Here is a 17,435-nt window from a genome sequence, read left to right as displayed (position 1 = left end):
GGGGCCGCGGGAGCGCGCGGTGCGCGTGCAGTGGGACCGGGATTGTCATGGGCTCGGGGCTGGGATGGGATCGGGGCTGGGATCGGGATTGTCATGGGATCGGGGCGGCGATGGGATCGGGGCTGGGATCGGGATTGTCATGGGATCGGGATTATCATGAGATCAGGGCTGGGATCGGGATTGTCATGGGATCGGGGCGGGATGGGATCCGCCATGGGATCGGGGCTGGGATGGGATTGAGGGTGTCATAAAATCGGGGCAGGGATGGGATCGGGACTGTCATGGGATTGGGGATGGGATGGGATCGGGGCTGTGATGGAACTGGGGCTGTCATGGGATCCGCCATGGGATTGGGACTGGGGTGGGATTGGGACTGTGATGGAATTGAGGCTGTCATGGGATCCGCAATGGGATCGGAGCTGTGATGGGATCAGGTCTGCCGTGAGATTGGGGCTCTCATGGGATCCAGGCTGTCGTGGGATCCGCAATGGGATTGGGGCCATGATGGGATCGGGGCTCTCATGGGATCCAGGCTGTGTGGGACCCGCAATGGGATCGCCGGCCCAGCCCGGCCCCCATGCCCATCCCAAACTGGCTGCCGGGTAGGGTGACACGAAGCTCTTGCCGGGTAAGGGCTGGCTGTGAGCTCCTCAGGGGATTAGGACACGATCCCAGAGCAGCTCTGCACCCGGAAAGGTCCCACTAATGCACAAACCTCACGGAATTCCTCAAACACCCACTCAAGGTGAAGAAATTTCGTCCTGAGCAGCACGAGCTGGAGGGACAAAACCCCCGAGCCTTCCTGAGAGAAACCCACCAAACACAGCTTCACTGCCAGGCCTGGAATGCTCCTGAAATTCTCCATTGCCAGCTTCCTCTTTTCAGACTGCACTGATGAATTTCCATCCCTCTGCAGCAGCAATTAGAGGGCATTTCACTGAGCAGTCAATTCACAACTGCAGGGCTGTTTTCAACCAGCAGCTCTCCATTGTGGAGGTACAAAGTGCCAGGAGAGATCTCCTCTCACAGAAAATTCATCCAAAATAGCACCAGCAGCAGGGCCGAGACTGCTTCACCCCATCCCTTCCAAACCAGTCAGCTCTGCCTCGTCAGCACTGCTCATAAACCCCTTTCTGCTCATTAATATAAGACCCAAATTAATTACATGTACAGTGCACAGGATGAACATGTTAATATTAATAAAACCATGGACACATCTAATGAAGAGACAGAAACACAATCACTGTTAAGATGGATGTTTCAGCACTGCACTGCTCTTTTTTCAGGTTGGTTGAAGCATTTCTTTACAGGGAAAAAAACTCTTTTTCTTAGCAGTAAAAACTGGTACAAAGAGCTTTTTAATTTAGCGTATTTTCTACGAAGTCAAAAAACAAGTAGGAGTATTTAAATGCTGAGCAGGACGCATGAAGATTTTTGAAAGAAGACACACAGGAGATTGAATTTTAACAGTTTTTTAATGGTGTCAATCAGGAGACCAGCTATTCTTGCATCTTCTCGATGGTCTCCTCCTTGTACTTGCCCTTCTCCTTGCCCACCTGGCGGGACTTGGCTTTGCGCTCCAGGATCTTCTTGCGGTCCTTGTCCAGCTTTAGCCTGGTGATCACCACCTGCACAGGGCACACACAGCTCAGCCTTTGTAGCTGTGATACTTTATGAAAATCCTCTGCTAGGGTTTTTCTCCTATTCTAGCTGAGAAGCCTCAGAAAAGAAATGTAAACAATAATTATCTGCTGCTGTGGAATGCAACAGGTGAATCTGTGACTGGTGCATGTTGGTTGTTTCTAATTAATGGCCAGTCACAAGTCTTTATCATTCCTCTCCTGTTCTTTCTAGCCTTCTGATAAACCCTTTTCTCTCTTTAGTATAGTTCTAATACAGCATTTTAATATAATTTATATCATAATATAATAAATCAGCCTTCTGAAACATGGAGTCAGGATTCAGATCTTTTCACTCGCCCCCTGTGGGCTCCCTGTCCACAGGGAAGGGCAGCAGCCCATCCCAAACCCACCTGGGCCACAGCACAGAGCTGATCCCAGCAGCACAAAGCAGGAATCAAAGGTGCTTGGACACGCCAGGGGCAGCCACAGCTTCTCCAGGCACCCTGTGCCTCACCACCCCCCCAGGGAAGAATTTATCCAACAATTCCTGCTCCTGCCTCCTCAAACTGGCAAAGAAATTGCTATTGGTATTGAAATTGGAAATTGGTGTTATTGAAAGCACTAGCTGGAAAATAGAACCAACAATCAGATCCTAGAAATGCCATACAGGCACATTTCTCCTTAATTCCCTGTGCATTTAGGTCTGAATTGTAATTCCCACCTCTTTGCCCAGAAGATATACAAACTGTTCACACTGCAAGTCTGTAACAAAACATTGCTCTCTGCATTAATAACCTGAATCTTTATGCAAAGCTTTACTGAGGTCTAGTTCCCAATTAATGACAATTTTCCCAGAGTGAAGCAGCAGCAGAAAATTCTGTTTTTCTCACTGCTATTCAGCACAGATACATGCACTGGCTCCACCACAATGTCACCTTGTCAGATGTTGTTGCTGCACACAAGTTGTGATGTTTTGGAATAATTCTGCCCTCCCTCTGCTGAACACACCAACCATTTACACCACAAAACCTGTTACAACTGGATTTTTGCCACCAACACTTCCACCTTTGTGCCCACGTGGCAAGGCTGAAGCAGACTGAATTTATCTGCTTCAAACCAGATTTTGGCAAGTTCTTGTGTTTAGTTTGCAATGTTTCCTGTTATGATCTAAACAGGCTTTGCCTGGTTTTCACCAGCTCTAAATACCTCAGGCTAAGCCCAGGTTCAGAGGTATTCAGTTCACAACTGCCTGCAAGAACAATCACAACTCTGAGCATCTGTTTAAGCCTCTCCAGCACCTCCTCAACCAGGGCAAGTGCCACACTGCAAAGATGAAGGATTATTTTAAATGATCCACTTTGTACTTTGAAAACATCAGCCTCTTCAAAAATGTATTTCAGTAAGATTCCAAAGTTTCTAGCAAGTTTCTACTCCTAGAAACAATGTGGTTTCAACTCACATCTCTGCTCATGACACCCTAACATCCTTGAGGCAAAATCTCCATCTGTTATTCACAGAACCCCACAATGGGTTGGGTTGGAAGGGACCTTAAAGCCCATCCAGTGCCACCCCTGCCATGGCAGGGACACCTCCCACTGTCCCAGGTGCTCCAAACCCATCCAGCCTGGCCTTGGGCACTGCCAGGACCCAGGGGCAGCCACAGCTGCTCTGGGCACCCTGTGCCAGGGCCTGCCCACCCTCACAGGGAACAATTCCTAATTCCCAATATCCCATCTAACCCTGCTCTGCCAGTTGAAGCCATTCCCCCTTGTCCTGTCCCTCCAGGCCCTTATAATTCTCTCTCCATCTTGTAGCCCCTTCCAGGCACTGTGAGACCACAGCTGTGTCACCCCAAAGCTCCTCCTGGCCAGGTGAGCAATCCCAGCTCTCCCAGCAGAGCTGCTCCATCCCTCTGATCCCTGCTGCCTCCTCTGGATCCCTCCAGCAGCTCCAGCTCGGGTCTCACCTGAGGGGCACAATGCCAGCCCCTTCCTGCTGCCCCTGGGGATCAGCCCAGGGCAGGGGGGCTCCTGGGCCAAGGCAGCTCCAGCTCCTGGCCAGCAGCACCCCCAGACCCTTCTCGCAGGGCTGCTCCACCTGCTGACCCAGGAGCACTCCCAGCCCTTGGTAAGAGGTCCCACTGAAGCCCAGAGCAGCCCCGGTGCCCCCGTACCTTGCTGGGGTGGATGCCCACGTGCACGGTGGTGCCGTTGGCCTTCTCCCGCTGCACGCGCTCGATGTAGATCACGTACTTCTTCCTGTACACCTGCACCACCTTGCCGATCTGCTGGCCCTTGTAGTGTCCCCTCACCACCTGCACACACACACAGCACACACCCTGAGCTCCAGAGGCAGCCCTGGAGCAGCCAGCCCAGCTCGCAAGCCAGGACTGAGCCACCCAGCACAGGATGCAAGCCACAAACACAGGAGTGACCCGACAATTTCAGCGTTACTAACACAGAACACAAAATGGATCAGGATTGTGCCTCCCCCCATTTTCTCTGCAGCAAATCCCAATGAGGGAGCTCTGCAGCTTTGCAGCCAGGTGTTGCCCTGTTCTTCTGAGCCTTCTGATGTTTACATTCTTGTAACGAACTTTCTCACGTATTTTTATATAAATAACTATTGTTTTACATTCTTCTCTGGAGGAGGAGAAATTTGATGGGCTGTTGTCTTGTCCAGTGTCATTGGAGAGGTGGCACTTTCATCCTCCAATGCTGCCACTTTTGAAAGTCTATAAATGTTGGAGTCAGAAAATAAAACTTCCCTTCTTTTTACCCTGTAGGTTCCAGCATGTGTGTTGTTTTATTTTGTGTCCTATAGCGACAGCCATGTTTCCATTTTTAACAGCTTTTACCCTCATTTTTCACCTATCATTGTGCTTTATATAAAAAAAAGCCACTTAGCTTGGACTCATATCTAATCCAATCATTCAAATATCACAGATAGCAAACAGTCTATTAAAAAACCCAGTTCTTTGCTTTGTGCTTTATGGTTGAAAATTTTTAGCTCAGCACAATGATCAGCATGTAGCTGAAGTGTAGCACAATTTCTAGCACACCTGTGCCTTCCTTATCACTGAAGTGAATTTAAAGTGAATTTAAATGAAGTGAATTTAAGAAACACTTGACAGCCCAAGTCATGACTGGATTAACTTAATTATTTCTGCCATGCTGAAGGCAAAGCTCCAGCATTAATACCAGCTTGTCTCGTCCTTGCCTTTTGCACAGGCTGCACATGAAAACAGAATCCCAGACTCAGCTGGCTTGAAAAAGACTTTTAAGATCATCAAACCCAAATTATGCCACATCCCCAGCCCAGAGCCCCGAGTGCCACCTCCAGCCCTTCCTGGGACACTCCAGGGATGGGGATCCAACCCTCCCTGGGCAGTTCCAGTGCCCCAGCCCCCTTTCCACGGGGAAATCCCTGCTGGAAACGCCCCGGAGGAGGCGGAGGCGGGCAGGGCAGTACCTGGACCTCGTCGTCCTTGCGGATGGGCATGGAGCGCACGTTGTACTTCTGCCGCAGCTCCTTGGACAGCGGCGAGGACATGATTTTCCTGCGGATGTGCGAGGGGGCATTGAAGTGCCTTTTGCGGTTCTTGCTGCGGTCCGAGGTCACAAAGGGGTTGAACTTCATTTTGGCTGCGCAAAAAAAAAACCCCACAGCGGTTGGAGAGGTGCTCACAGCACACAGCCATGCCCACAGTCTCCCGCGGCAAAAAAAAAAAATTAATTTCAATTTTTTTAAATCCCACCACTGATCAACAAACCCTGATATCCCAGATTCCAAGTAAGTTGGAGCCTCTTCCCTGGCTGACCCTGTGACTGCCACACGTGCACATCAGACCGCTCTTCCCGTCCCAATCTCCCCGTTCCCAGCGCCCCGGACACCTGGATGCTGCCCTGAACCACTCTCATTCACATCCATCTATAAAAATGTCTATTTTGGGCTTGCAGAGGGAACTCGCACTGCCCCAGCACCGCCAGGAACGCTCACAGGTAACACATCTGCAAACCCAACATTATTCTGGCCTTTCCTAAGCTTTAACAACTGCGCTGCAGCAGTGCCAGTCAGGGCACCACTGATCCTGACAGCAAAGGGTAAATCAAATCAGCGATAAATCAAATTAAAGGCGGGTTTTGCTCAGCTGCTGAGCGCACACCCTGGCAGCGCCCGGGCCGCGCTGCGCTCCCTCAGCGATGAGCCGGGGAAGCGCAGCCTGAGGGAGGCCGAGCTCCCCCGGCCAGCCCGGCCCTTCCCGCTCCCCGCCGCCGCCCCGCCGGCCGGAGATGGCCCCGATGGCCGCGGATGGCCCCGATGAACGCGGATTGCCGCTCCCGGTGCCTCACCCGCTGCCGCCGCCGCGCCGCCCGCCCGGAAGAGGAGCCAGGAGCGCTTCCGCTTCCGCTTGGCCCGCGCCGGCCCGGGACAGAGCCGCGCCCCCTGGCGGGCGGAGGGCAGCGGGACAGAGCGGGACAGACCCGGGATAGAGCCGGGATAAACCCGGGATAGAGCGGGACAGACCCGGGACAGACCCGGGATAGAGGGGGACAGACCCGGGATAAACCCGGGATAGAGGGGGACAGACCCGGGATAAACCCGGGATAGAGCCGGGACAGACCCGGGATAGAGCGGGGATAGAGCCGGGATAGAGCGGGGATAGAGCCGGGATAGAGCGGGATAGAGCCGGGATAGAGCCGGGATAGAGCGGGATACAGCCGGGACAGAGCGGGATAGAGCCGGGACAGAGCGGGATAGAGCGGGACAGAGCGGGATAGAGCCGGGATAGAGCCGGGATAGAGCTGGATAGAGCGGGATAGAGCCGGGATAGAGCCGGGATAGAGCCGGGATAGAGCTGGATAGAGCGGGATAGAGCCGGGATAGAGCGGGACAGAGCGGGATAGAGCCGGGATAGAGCCGGGATAGAGCGGGACAGAGCGGGACAGACCCGGGATAGAGCCGGGACAGAGCGGGATAGAGCCGGGATGGAGCCGGGATAGAGCTGGATAGAGCCGGGACAGAGCGGGATAGAGCCGGGATAGAGCCGGGACAGAGCGGGATAGAGCCGGGATAGAGCCGGGACAGAGCGGGATAGAGCCGGGATAGAGCCGGGATAGAGCCGGGACAGAGCGGGATAGAGCCGGGATAGAGCCGGGACAGAGCGGGACGGAGCCGGGATAGAGCGGGATAGAGCCGGGATAAACCCGGGATAGAGCCGGGATAGAGCGGGATAGAGCCAGGACAGAGCCGGGATAGAGCGGGATAGAGCCGGGACGGAGCCGGGATAGAGCGGGATAGAGCCGGGATAAACCCGGGACAGAGCCGCGATAGAGCGGGGACAGACCCGGGATAGAGCCGGGACAGGGCCGGGATAGATTAATTTATTCTCAGCGGAAACCGGTAGGAATTAACCCATTAATTGGCGTGGCTGGGTTTGGGCTGGGTGTTTTTATCAAGGTCGGCTGGAAGAGCTCGGGGCTGAGCTGCAGCAGGCTGGGTTTGGACAAACGCCTTCCCCAGAGCCTTTAATTGTCATCCACAGCGTGAGGGACCCCAGCAGCACCCCTGGAAATCCATCACTTGTGGAAATGTGATTCCCACTGGAACAGGATCTCTTCCTCCACAAAAACCTTCCCAGCATAAAGGGGATTTGTTAAGATGGTGCAGATATCCCGAGCCCAAACTGTTCCATCTTTAAAAATTGCCTCACTTTTATTTCTAAATAGTTATGAAGCAAGGCTAAGTGGACATGAAAGGAGGGGGGACACAAAATTGGGTTGTTTCACACACCAAGGAGCACAGTGACTAAAGGCAAACCCAGCAATCCCAAGCGCAGCCCGTTCACCTTTCCTTCAAAAAAGGGAGGCTGGGACACTGGGTGCTGTACAGAACCCAGCACTGAATGTGCAGACATGACTCAGGGCCGATTACAAAAGAGCCTCGTGCTAACTTTCACCACGGTGACCTGGCTCCCAGTGATTTCACTGTGTGATAACGTTCACTGAAATCATCATTAAAAACAAAAGGAAAAAAAAAAAAAGCCCCTTTGGGTTGATTTTGCAACAGGAGTGCGACAAGAAGCAAATCAAAACACGTGACAGTTTTATTTTTAATTACGGAACTAAAAAGGCTAATAGTTTATTAACATAAGGTTGCAAATTAAAAAGACAAATGCCAGAACTCCTTAACGGTCTCCACTGTAGAAATGTAAAAGACTTGTGCTTTGAACATTGCAGTACCAGACACGGCAGGGCTGCTCCTCCTCCCTGCCCCTCTCCCACATCCCGGGGACAAACTGACACCCCCAACCTGCAAATTAAAAACTCTTGTACAGCAGAGACTCATCCCAACAGCCCTGTGTCACACAGAGAAAGAACAAGAAATGAGAAATACTCAGGAGCTGGTGGCAGACGGGGCCACCACCTACATTGCAAATCTCATTTTTCACAGCAAATTTCAAATTTTTCATTGCAAATTTCATTTGCATAAACGCAAGGATTTGAGAGATCAGATCACACATTCACAGACTCATCTCTCCTGGATTTTTGTACCCCATTTCCATTTTCATTTTCTTTTAAAAATCTTCTTCAGCAGTCCAGATAACGCCTAGAGTACATCTAATAACTTTCCCTAGAAGTTTTTAACTCCACCATTGCAAAGCATCCTATGCCTCAAGTTCTCACCATAGGGTGGAGTCTGGAGTTACAGGGAATAATTTAAAGTGGGAGTTTCAAATATTTCCTACAGGGATGTCTTTTTTGGATACCCAAATTCTTCTATAAAAACACTGACTTGAAAGGGCAAAATCAGAACCGCACAACTCAGGGTTTCCTTCTGCTCTGACTGGAAATTCTTTTGTTTGCAAGGACGTTTAAAAGAAGGACTAAGCTCATTTTCTCTTCAGAGAATTCAGAATAAAAGTGAGATCTCGCGGGTGCAGGGGCAGTAAGTGCCTTGCCTTCACACCTGGGCAGGTGAGGAGCAGATCCTGCTGTGAGCACACGATGCAGCACCACGGTGTGACCCTGCAGGACAAGCTCACCACAAACCCCAGCAGCCCCAGAAGGTGCCTGGGCCTGGCAGCTCTCAAAGGCTCAGACCTGGATTACAGAACCAAGCACAGACTGTTCCTCCTGCCAGAACTTGAGTACAATTTGGTTTCCACATCTCGCAAAAAAAAAAAAACAAAACCAAAAAATTGATTTATTACCTTATTGCAGGGGATGTTTTGGCAGAGGTGAAGTGTGTTACTTCCAAAAAAAAAAAAACAAACCCCAAATAAACCAATTTCACTGGTCTGGTTTAGAGAACTGGCCTGGACTGCACAGGAGGCAGTTTAATACAGACAAGGAATGGGGAAAATGATGGGAATAACACACCAGGGGACACAAAGAATCTGCAACCACCTTTGTTTGTGTCTAAGAAATTGTAACAGAGGAGAAATTTCAGAAAATGAACTGTACTGCAAAGATCTCCCCTTGCCCAGCTCAGGAGAAGGATGCACTAAATAAATCTCAGTGTAAGGAAGATGCTAAAATATTAAAAATCTCATTGCTGTAATCCACTGTTCCCAAGCTGTCAGCAAAGACTCACCAAATCCAAAAGGAAAAACGAGGACATTTGAGCTGTGAGTTTCAGCTGGTCACAGTGGATTAGAGGAAATCCTTCAGCCAGCAGGAGAAGCAATTGCCATGGAAAATCCACATCCAGAGGGTTCCACTCGCAGGCACATGGACACACACAAGCATCTCATTGAAAAAGTTCATTTTTGTAAATGGGGAAAAAAAAAGTAAAAAAGAAAGTAAAAAAAAAAATATCTACCCATACATGAACGGGTACAGGAAGTTGCACAACCCAGTTTGGACCTAAAGGAAGAGCAATCAGTCCAGAGAAGAACAGGGAAAAATTCCAATGCTGTCCAAAGTCACCACAGGGCAGAGCATGGCAGGGGGACAGGAGCTGGCTGCTTTTTTGGTGGGTGGGTAAAACTGGCTACACCTTGCCTGCTTCCAAAGCAAGGGGACAATTTCAACAGACAATCAGGAATTCTTTTGAAATGCATCTGACTCTAACAATAACACTGAATATTCAACAATTCATATCATCACAGCATAAAGTTTGGATATTCTGCCTCCAGGAAAAGGCAATGGATATCATCCAAGAGAAACCCTGCACCCATCTTAAAATTTACAGCACTGAGTTCAAGATCTTTATTTTATGATTCTTTTTGTTTAACCCATCCTGAAAGACTTAAAATCTGTGTATCCTCAGCTCAGACACTCACAAGGCATGCAGAGACTGTCACTACTCAAGGAACACTGATGAGGCTCTGGAAAATGCACTGGTGGGCATCTGGTCTCATTTTTGGGACCAAATGACATGCAAGACACCCCTGGCACAGGAGTTCTCCCCTCACACCTCTGTGTTTTGGAGGCTCCAGAAGACAAGGCTTGAAGGAAGGGACAGGGAAGCTCAGGAATCTTTTTAAGGGATCAAACAAAACTCCCAGCAAGGGGCAGCCTGTGGGAATGCTGCCCTGTGTACCTGTGGGAGAGCAGTGTCAGTCCAGGGCTCAGGAAAGATGCCTGGCTGAGTTTTAAAGGAAAAGGGAGGCACCTTAAATCCTGAAAAGTCAGAATTCCTGTGTTTGACAGGTGTATTGAACACACACACACAAAGCAAGAGAGGAAGCTGTGCTCATCCACCCAGAGGGCTGCACCATTTTTCTGAGCACAGAGAATATAAAACCTATTTTCAAAAAAAAAAAAAAAACAACAACAATAAAGTAGAAGTGCAGAATCCAGACTTCTGGGTGGTCTGTGTTTAGAAACAGAAGAAAGAAAAGCTAATGCTGTAAAGACAACTATTCCCTTTCAAAGCAAAGGCCACATAAAACTGTGTTGCTCAGTTTGGTTTTTACTTCATGCCACCTGTAAACACAAGACTGGATATTCAGTTAGTGGGAAGAAATGAAACCACTTTTACATCCAGAGTAAAAGAAATGCCCTCCACTGCTGGGATCACAGATTACCTAGGAAAAGGTAGCTGGGGAAGGCTTCCTGCTCTTTTTTCACTTGGTTAGAAAGGTTGTATCTGAACAACTGAGCTTTCAACAGAAGCAAAAAACATTTCCTGGTGTTATTTCTGCCCTCTGTCTCTTAGGTTTGCTGTGGGGACTAACACTTTCCACTCCTCACCAACAGACACATCACCTTTTTGGCATCATGGGTGGAATTTCTTCCTCATGTGTAATTTTGCCCTATACAAAAGTCGATTGTCTGATCATGCAAATCCAACAGAACTCCAAAAAGTGCCACAAGACAGTTCAGCTCTTTGCCATCTACTCCCTAGTTTGTACACTGCCACGGGAACCTCCCAGAGGACAGACTGCCATCCTCACTTAGATCTCATATGGCATTTCAACCTCTCTCTCTGGGGGGAGGGAATCGAAACCCACACCCTGATTCCACTGATTTTTCCCTCTCAGAGCTCTGAAATGCATGGAGATTTCTTTGATTTGTTGAAGACGCCTTCACTGACCAGCCTGATTAGAGAAAAACATACTGATTCAATCAAATAGAAAATAAAGACAAAAACAGGTAGTGGTAGATTTCTCAATCTTTGCTCCTGTCCTTGGAGTCGAGGGTAGAGTTTCACTGCTACTGCATTTTGCCCAGCTGGATCTTCTTCCAGGCCTCTGATGCTGTGAAAATGCAGGAGTCGAGGATCCCAGCTACAGTAAACGTTCCTCCAATGATGGCACATATCTGCAATTACAGAGAGAGGAAACACCTCTGTCAGCAAAGAGGGGAACTTTCACACAGCACAGGAGGGATCCTGCTGCTGGGGTGTTTTCTGGAAGCACAGTGAGATGGAATTCCACCAGGATCACTCACAAAAACCATTCCCTGCAGTGGAATAAATGAGTGCTGAACTCCTCACAGCCTGAGCCCATCACAAATCCCAGCTCCCACAGCACAAACACTGCTCCTGTAAGGGCTGAACTCCACCTAACTCAGCTTTTAGAAGCTCTGTGTTGCTCACATCTTCCTATGCTGCTTTCTGTAATAAACACCACGGTCTTGTAGTCTTTTCCCCTTTTCACAAGATAATTTACAAACAGGCAGAAGACTCAGAAAAAGCACGTGAAGGGCAGTGAGTAACAGAGAAGCAGCTCCCAGTGACACCACAGCTCTGCCTAACACTTTCCATGACAAGGGCTGCTCACAGCAGCCAGCTTAACTCTTTGTGGGACACAGTTTTCCACACAAGATGTGGATCCTGGCTCAAATTAAAACATGTAATTACTTCCAAGAACAGAGTTAGGGAAAAAATTAATCTCCTGATTAGCGTTAACAGCCTACTTCACTTCTCAAGTGCTACAAAAACACAGAAATATTCTGTGAAACCAGAGTCTTTGTGGAAACAGAATCACAGAGTCATTTAGGCTGGAGGAGACCAACAATACAAAATATTTCCCTGCTACAGTGGCTCACTGGTTTGGGATTACTCTCTCCTTCAGCTCCTAGCTCATAACAAATCCCCTTTTTCCCAGGCAGGCCCTTGTCAGGAGATAAGCTCCACATCCTGTTCCCCTTCTCACAACCCCCTTGTTATTCCCCGAACCACCTCGTCCTACACAACATGAAAGACCAAATTAAAAGAGCACCACAGTTATGAAGTAAAAAATGTGGGAGTTGGGGAGTTAGAACTGTGTAGTTAGAACATGGAGGCTGGCAACATTTTTAGGTTAGGTTGTGGTGTGTCACACTGCCTGGTGGCACCCTGGGACTTTCTTCCCCTCCTGTGGTGTTTGACTTCTGCCTCCCCACCAGGTGGTTTGTATGAAGGCAGTCTTGAGCAGAGCTCAGATGTTTTTGTATCAAAAACAGCGTGGCAGCAGGAGCAGGGTGTGACTGTCCCCTGTGCTGGCACTGCTGAGGTGACACCGGGATTGATGTGTCCAGTTCTGGGACCCTCAATCCAACAAGGACCTGGAGGGGCTGGAGCGTGTCCAGGGGAGGGAATGGAGCTGGGGAAGGGTCTGGAGAATCCCTGAGGGAGCTGGGAAGGGGCTCAGCCTGGAGCAAAGGAGGCTCAGGGGGCCCTTGTGGCTCTGCACAGCTCCTGCCAGGAGGGGACAGCCGGGGGGTCTGGCTGTGCTCCAGGAACAGGGACAGGAGCAGAGGGAACGGCCTCAGGCTGGGCCAGGGCAGCTCAGGGTGGGCACAGCAGGAATTTCCCCATGGAAAGGGGGCTCAGGCACTGGAACTGCCCAGGGAGGTTTGGATCCCCATCCCTGGAGTGTCCCAGGAAGGGCTGGAGGTGGCACTCGGGCTCTGGGCTGGGGACAGGGTGGGGATGGGGCACAGCTGGGACTCGATGGCCTTGGAAGTCTTTTCCAACCTAAATAATTCCATGATAAATGTTATAAAAGTGCGGCACAGCTGGCCCAGAAGGGAACTGGTGCCACTCTACACACACCCTGCCACGTCTCTGCTCCCACACAGCACCCATGGGCAGAGTCAGAGACAAAAACCAACGTAGGAGCAGCAGCAGCGCTGAGGGGATGGAACAAACTGCTCATCAGGGCTGAGCAAAGGCAGCGAGAGCTACAGCTCCTTTCCATGTGCATTTATTACCAAGATGTGAGCATTACTGAGCTCAGTGAAACAAGGAGCTGCAGGAATTTTGGCTTTTGCAGGACACTCAGCACTCCAGCAGACTGAGGCTGCTGAAACCAGAGCACCAGCCTGAGGCAAAGGGAGATTTTTAGGGGCCAAGTCCAGCCCTGTTCCTGTACCCCCTCCCTGCTGTCCCTCGGGGTGTGACACAGGGAAATGCCCACCACGGAGCTGGGTTATTTCAGCTCAGAGCAGCTCAGCTGACGGGAGATGTCACACCACAAACACAAACCCCGTCCAACACGCAGATTCTGCATCACAGGCAGGAAAATCTGACTTCAGTGCAGCAGCACAAGGGGCTGGGGAATAGAAAAAAAAAAAAAAATAAATTCATCTGCAGAGCTCTGTAGTGCTGAGTGGGGATGAGTCACACACACCTGGCCCTGGCTGGGGCCTCCTGCACTCACAGCTTTGAGCCCTGGTGACGGAAGAAGGGCTGGGAGGGCTTGTGACCACTGCTGGGCTCCAGGGCAGCACAGGAGCTGCACCAAATGTTCCTTCATCATCACTCTGACACGCAGGGGAGGCAGGCATCAGGCACTTCTCTGGGTTTAAAGGAATGAGTTGTTGGCAATGATCTGCCTTTAGCTCCGTGAGGTCTGTGGGACTCAGGCCCAGCGTGGAAGGATGAAGGGAAAGAGACAGAAGTGGAATAATGCCAGCAGTGAGAGCTCTCTGGACATGAGGAATTAAACCTGAACAGAAGGAGGTCACAGCAGAGGGATGCAGGCTGGTGCCTAAAGGAAAACACCAGGGGATGCACAGGAGGAGGCAAGGCTGCCAGCAAGGCGGCAGAAAGGCAAGTGTCAGACACATGGCTGCTCCTCTGGGCTGTCCCAAAGTCTCAAAATGACTTGTAAAGTCAGAGGGGACCAGTAGGACCCTTGGGCAATTCCTAGGAAGGTAAGCTGCAGAATCCCACCCAGAGACTTTCAGCAATTTTGCATTATTTGGCTTTAAAAATGCCACAGGGCTGTGACACCTGTCAGTACCAGCTCCCATGGCTGAAATTACTCTGCCTGCAACCACTCTGCTCCAGTTCCCACCCTACATTACTTCCAGTTTAACTTTTTTCACACCTAGAGGCCAGATGAGTCCTCTCATACCAGGAAAAAAAATTTCTTTGGATTTTGAATGTTTCAGCAGAACCTTGGCTGCTTTTCTGCCTGCTCTCCCCTCCCAGCCCCTACACTGATCTCTTGATAAAACCTTCTTTCAGTTTGGCTACTTACAGGAACTCATGAATTTTCAGCAGTGAAACTTTTCCCCTTGCTCCATAACCTCAACCAGGAGCTCTTGAATGGCTTCTCTTTATGAGGGATAAGTTGAATTTAAGCAGTGCAATTTGACAGGCAAAAAAACCCCTGTGTTTAACACTCTGCCAAGTGTCTGTGCTTAACTCCAGGATCCCTGGCAAACTCATGGAACAGTGACAGCACTGACCCACAAGAAATATAAAGTCTTATTTAGTACTGACCTTTTTTGAGCACGACATGCAAAGTAAAAAAAACCCCTTATTTTAACGCAAAGCCTTTGCACAGGAAGCACCTCTCACATGGTACAGAAAATCTGGGTAATTCTTCACACCGCAAAGATCTCAGGAGCAGGCATGAGCTAGAATGGGGACAGAGAGGATGTGGGAATGCTGCTGGAGAGCTGCAACCCTGCTCCTTGCAGTGCTGAGGCTTTGGAGGGCAGAGCCATGAGTGACAAAGAGCATCAGACAACCCTGGCAGCAGCAGGAGATGCTTTGGCTCTGTGCTGAGCACCCAACACCCCTCCCATGGGATCACCCTCAGCAGTGTGCCCTTCCCTCCATCACTGACCCCCTGAAGCCTCTCTGCAGTCCCCAGGATCACCCCCATGCCAGCACTAATTTCATTTAGTGAAAGCCACAGTGAAGGAGCCCCTGTCCCAGAGGCTGTCCTGTGGTTTTTAAACTGAGCAAGCTGCTGCTTTCCATGGCCAGGCAGTGACTGCACAAGCCCAGCCCAGCCCCTGCTGGCCCTCAGCCCAGTGCTGGCCATCACTAACTGGTCTCCAGAGCAACTGTGATGCAAAAGGCCAGGCTGGAGCTGCAGGAAGGGGCTGAAGAACAGATCATGTCACCCAGCAGGGCAGGGCTGGAGGGCTCAGCTCCTCTGCAGTGCTGCTGCCCCTGCCCAGCTGCTCAGTGCCACTGGGAAGCAGAGCCAAGGCTGCTCTCCTGAACAGCAATCCTGGCCCAAAGGAGCCCAGAGCAGCTCAGCAGGGCCAGGATCCCCCCCTGGAAGGAGGCTCTGCCTGTGTCTGTCACACCTGTGTGACATCCTGACACCAGCATCATCCTCATCCCCCAGAGCAGGACACGCAGCTGGAACAGCCCCAGGGAGGTGCCTGACACCACAGCCATTCACAGGAGCAAACAAAGCAGCCAAAAATCAACTGCAAAACTCCCCTTCAGCAGCCAGGAAGTGCCTGGCTACCTTTAAAGACAGAACAGGGCAAAATTCATCTGGGGCCAGTGACTCAACACTCAGAGTCCAGTGAGGAACAGGGTGTGTGGAGAGGACTGTTACTTTGGAGAAGAGGAGAAACTGAAACTCTTATTTAATGAGAATTAATCAACCTTTAAATCTTATCAGAAACAGAAGTGGAACTGCTGTTCCATTTTTGGATTCTCAGTAGGAAACACACATTTCAGTTTTTGAGGTTATGGGATACAAATTCAAATGAGATACAGACCCAAAATGTCACTGTGGCAAGCAGGGAGGAAAATTCTCTCCTGTGGTCCCTTATGTCAACTCAGAAGGAGGATATCATTCAAAAAAAATGCTTTTTATAGGCATAGAATGGCAGATCAGCAGTGAATCAATGCTGACAATAAAATTAAAGAATAATCCCAGCTATCACATCATTTCCCATGAAAACACCTCCACACCCTCACCCCCACCAAGATGTGTAAGAAACTTCTGGGAGCACAATTTAGGGAAAGAAGCAGAGGCAGAATGAGATGCCAAGTCATGAAATGCTGATGTTTGACCTTTTTTAGGATTATGTTTCGAAGCCAAGCAGACGTGCTGAGAAGAGAAAGTTTTTCACCACGACATTTAGGTTTTACTCCAAGCCCCCTTCTCTGGTTATTTGTGTATTCTATTCACTGTCTAAAGTTCAGTGAAGGGAACTTGCTGTTTATCAAAAGTTGCAAAATCAAAATCTTGAAGTGCAACTCCACCACACTGTTTATGTGAATTCCAGTTAAAACAGTCAAACAGTTTAAAAATCAGAATTTGAGGTCTTCACTGCAGCCAATTTATCAACTGCTTCACATTCCATGATGCCTCACTGGCACAGCTGACTGCAGCTTCAATTTTAAGCCAACTCCCTGAAGACACTTTTTTTTTTTAAAGTTCTGGAGGATCTTTAAATAGCTCTTTGCCTAATGAGCAGCTTGGCCAGCACAGCTTTGTTCTGGATGCTGAGATCAGGACTGCAGGATGCTCTCTGGACACATCCAAATGTAACTCGTCAGGAAAACAGCTCTGGAATTTGATAATGCAGCTCTTTTCCACTTCTACTGAGAAGTAAATACCTGGAACTGGCACTCCTTATTAAGCCAGGCAGCAGCACTGAGTAAAACTCAGTGTAAAAAAAAATAAAAATTCAGTGTATTGTAGGGGAAGAGAGAAATGGCTGATAAAATCTCCACTGCTACTTTTCTTCCTATTTACTGTAAAAATCATCCAAATACCAGCACATAGCAAGGAGAGGCAGCTCTGTGTTATCTAACAGTTCTCCTTCCCTCACCTGAACAAAGGAAAACCCTCTGGTGAGACCAGGATGACTTTGGGGTGGACAAGGGTGGGCAGGCCCTGGCACAGGTGCCCAGAGCAGCTGCCCCTGGATCCCTGGGAGTGTCCCAGGCCAGGCTGGACAGGGCTGGGAGCACCCTGGGATAGGGGAAAGTGTCCCTGCCCATGGTAGGGGGTAGAATGGGATGAGGTTTAAGGTTCTTTCCAATCCCAACCACTCCAGATTCTCTGCACATTTGATCTCATCGTTAGTGAGCAGTTCATTGCAGTTTTCCTGCTCACCACATCAGCTTTACTTCTAAACTTCTGGCATGCTGCAATAGAGCCCATCCTGC

General features: G+C 49.8%; 2 protein-coding genes across 2 annotated transcripts in view; both read right to left on the bottom strand.

Moving 5' to 3' along the window:
* Positions 1–1,456: 1,456 nt before the first annotated feature.
* Positions 1,457–6,103, bottom strand: RPL26L1 (ribosomal protein L26 like 1). Its single transcript, XM_064387776.1, has 4 exons — positions 5,975–6,103; positions 5,094–5,266; positions 3,796–3,936; positions 1,457–1,628 (listed from the first exon to the last, which is right to left on the bottom strand). Exons 2-4 carry the CDS (start codon positions 5,259–5,261, stop codon positions 1,500–1,502), a joined length of 438 nt encoding a protein of 145 aa, XP_064243846.1. The 5' UTR covers positions 5,262–5,266; positions 5,975–6,103; the 3' UTR covers positions 1,457–1,499.
* Positions 6,104–7,710: 1,607 nt separating this feature from the next.
* The window catches only part of ERGIC1 (endoplasmic reticulum-golgi intermediate compartment 1), a 56,479-nt gene continuing 46,754 nt past the window's right edge, over positions 7,711–17,435 (bottom strand). The window contains exon 10 of the mRNA XM_064388257.1: positions 7,711–11,392. Coding sequence (XP_064244327.1) covers positions 11,285–11,392 — 108 coding nt within the window. The 3' untranslated portion in view covers positions 7,711–11,284. The remainder of the gene's footprint in view (positions 11,393–17,435) is intronic.

The sequence above is a fragment of the Passer domesticus genome, chromosome 13, assembly GCF_036417665.1.
Source record: "Passer domesticus isolate bPasDom1 chromosome 13, bPasDom1.hap1, whole genome shotgun sequence".
NCBI classification, from domain to species: Eukaryota; Metazoa; Chordata; class Aves; order Passeriformes; family Passeridae; genus Passer; species Passer domesticus.
Note: the sequence above shows the minus strand (reverse complement) of the source record. Positions and strands in the feature narration are given on the sequence as shown.

What these genes read in the sequence shown, in the direction of transcription:
- RPL26L1 (XM_064387776.1), bottom strand. Translation starts at nt 5,261, where the DNA reads ATGAAGTTCAACCCCTTTGTGACCTCGGACCGCAGCAAGAACCGCAAA. An exon ending in GCAAGGACGACGAGGTCCAG is followed by an intron (nt 3,937 to 5,093) that starts GTACTGCCCTGC and finishes GTGTGTGTGCAG; the next exon opens with GTGGTGAGGGGACACTACAA. An exon ending in TGGGCATCCACCCCAGCAAG is followed by an intron (nt 1,629 to 3,795) that starts GTACGGGGGCAC and finishes TGCCCTGTGCAG; the next exon opens with GTGGTGATCACCAGGCTAAA.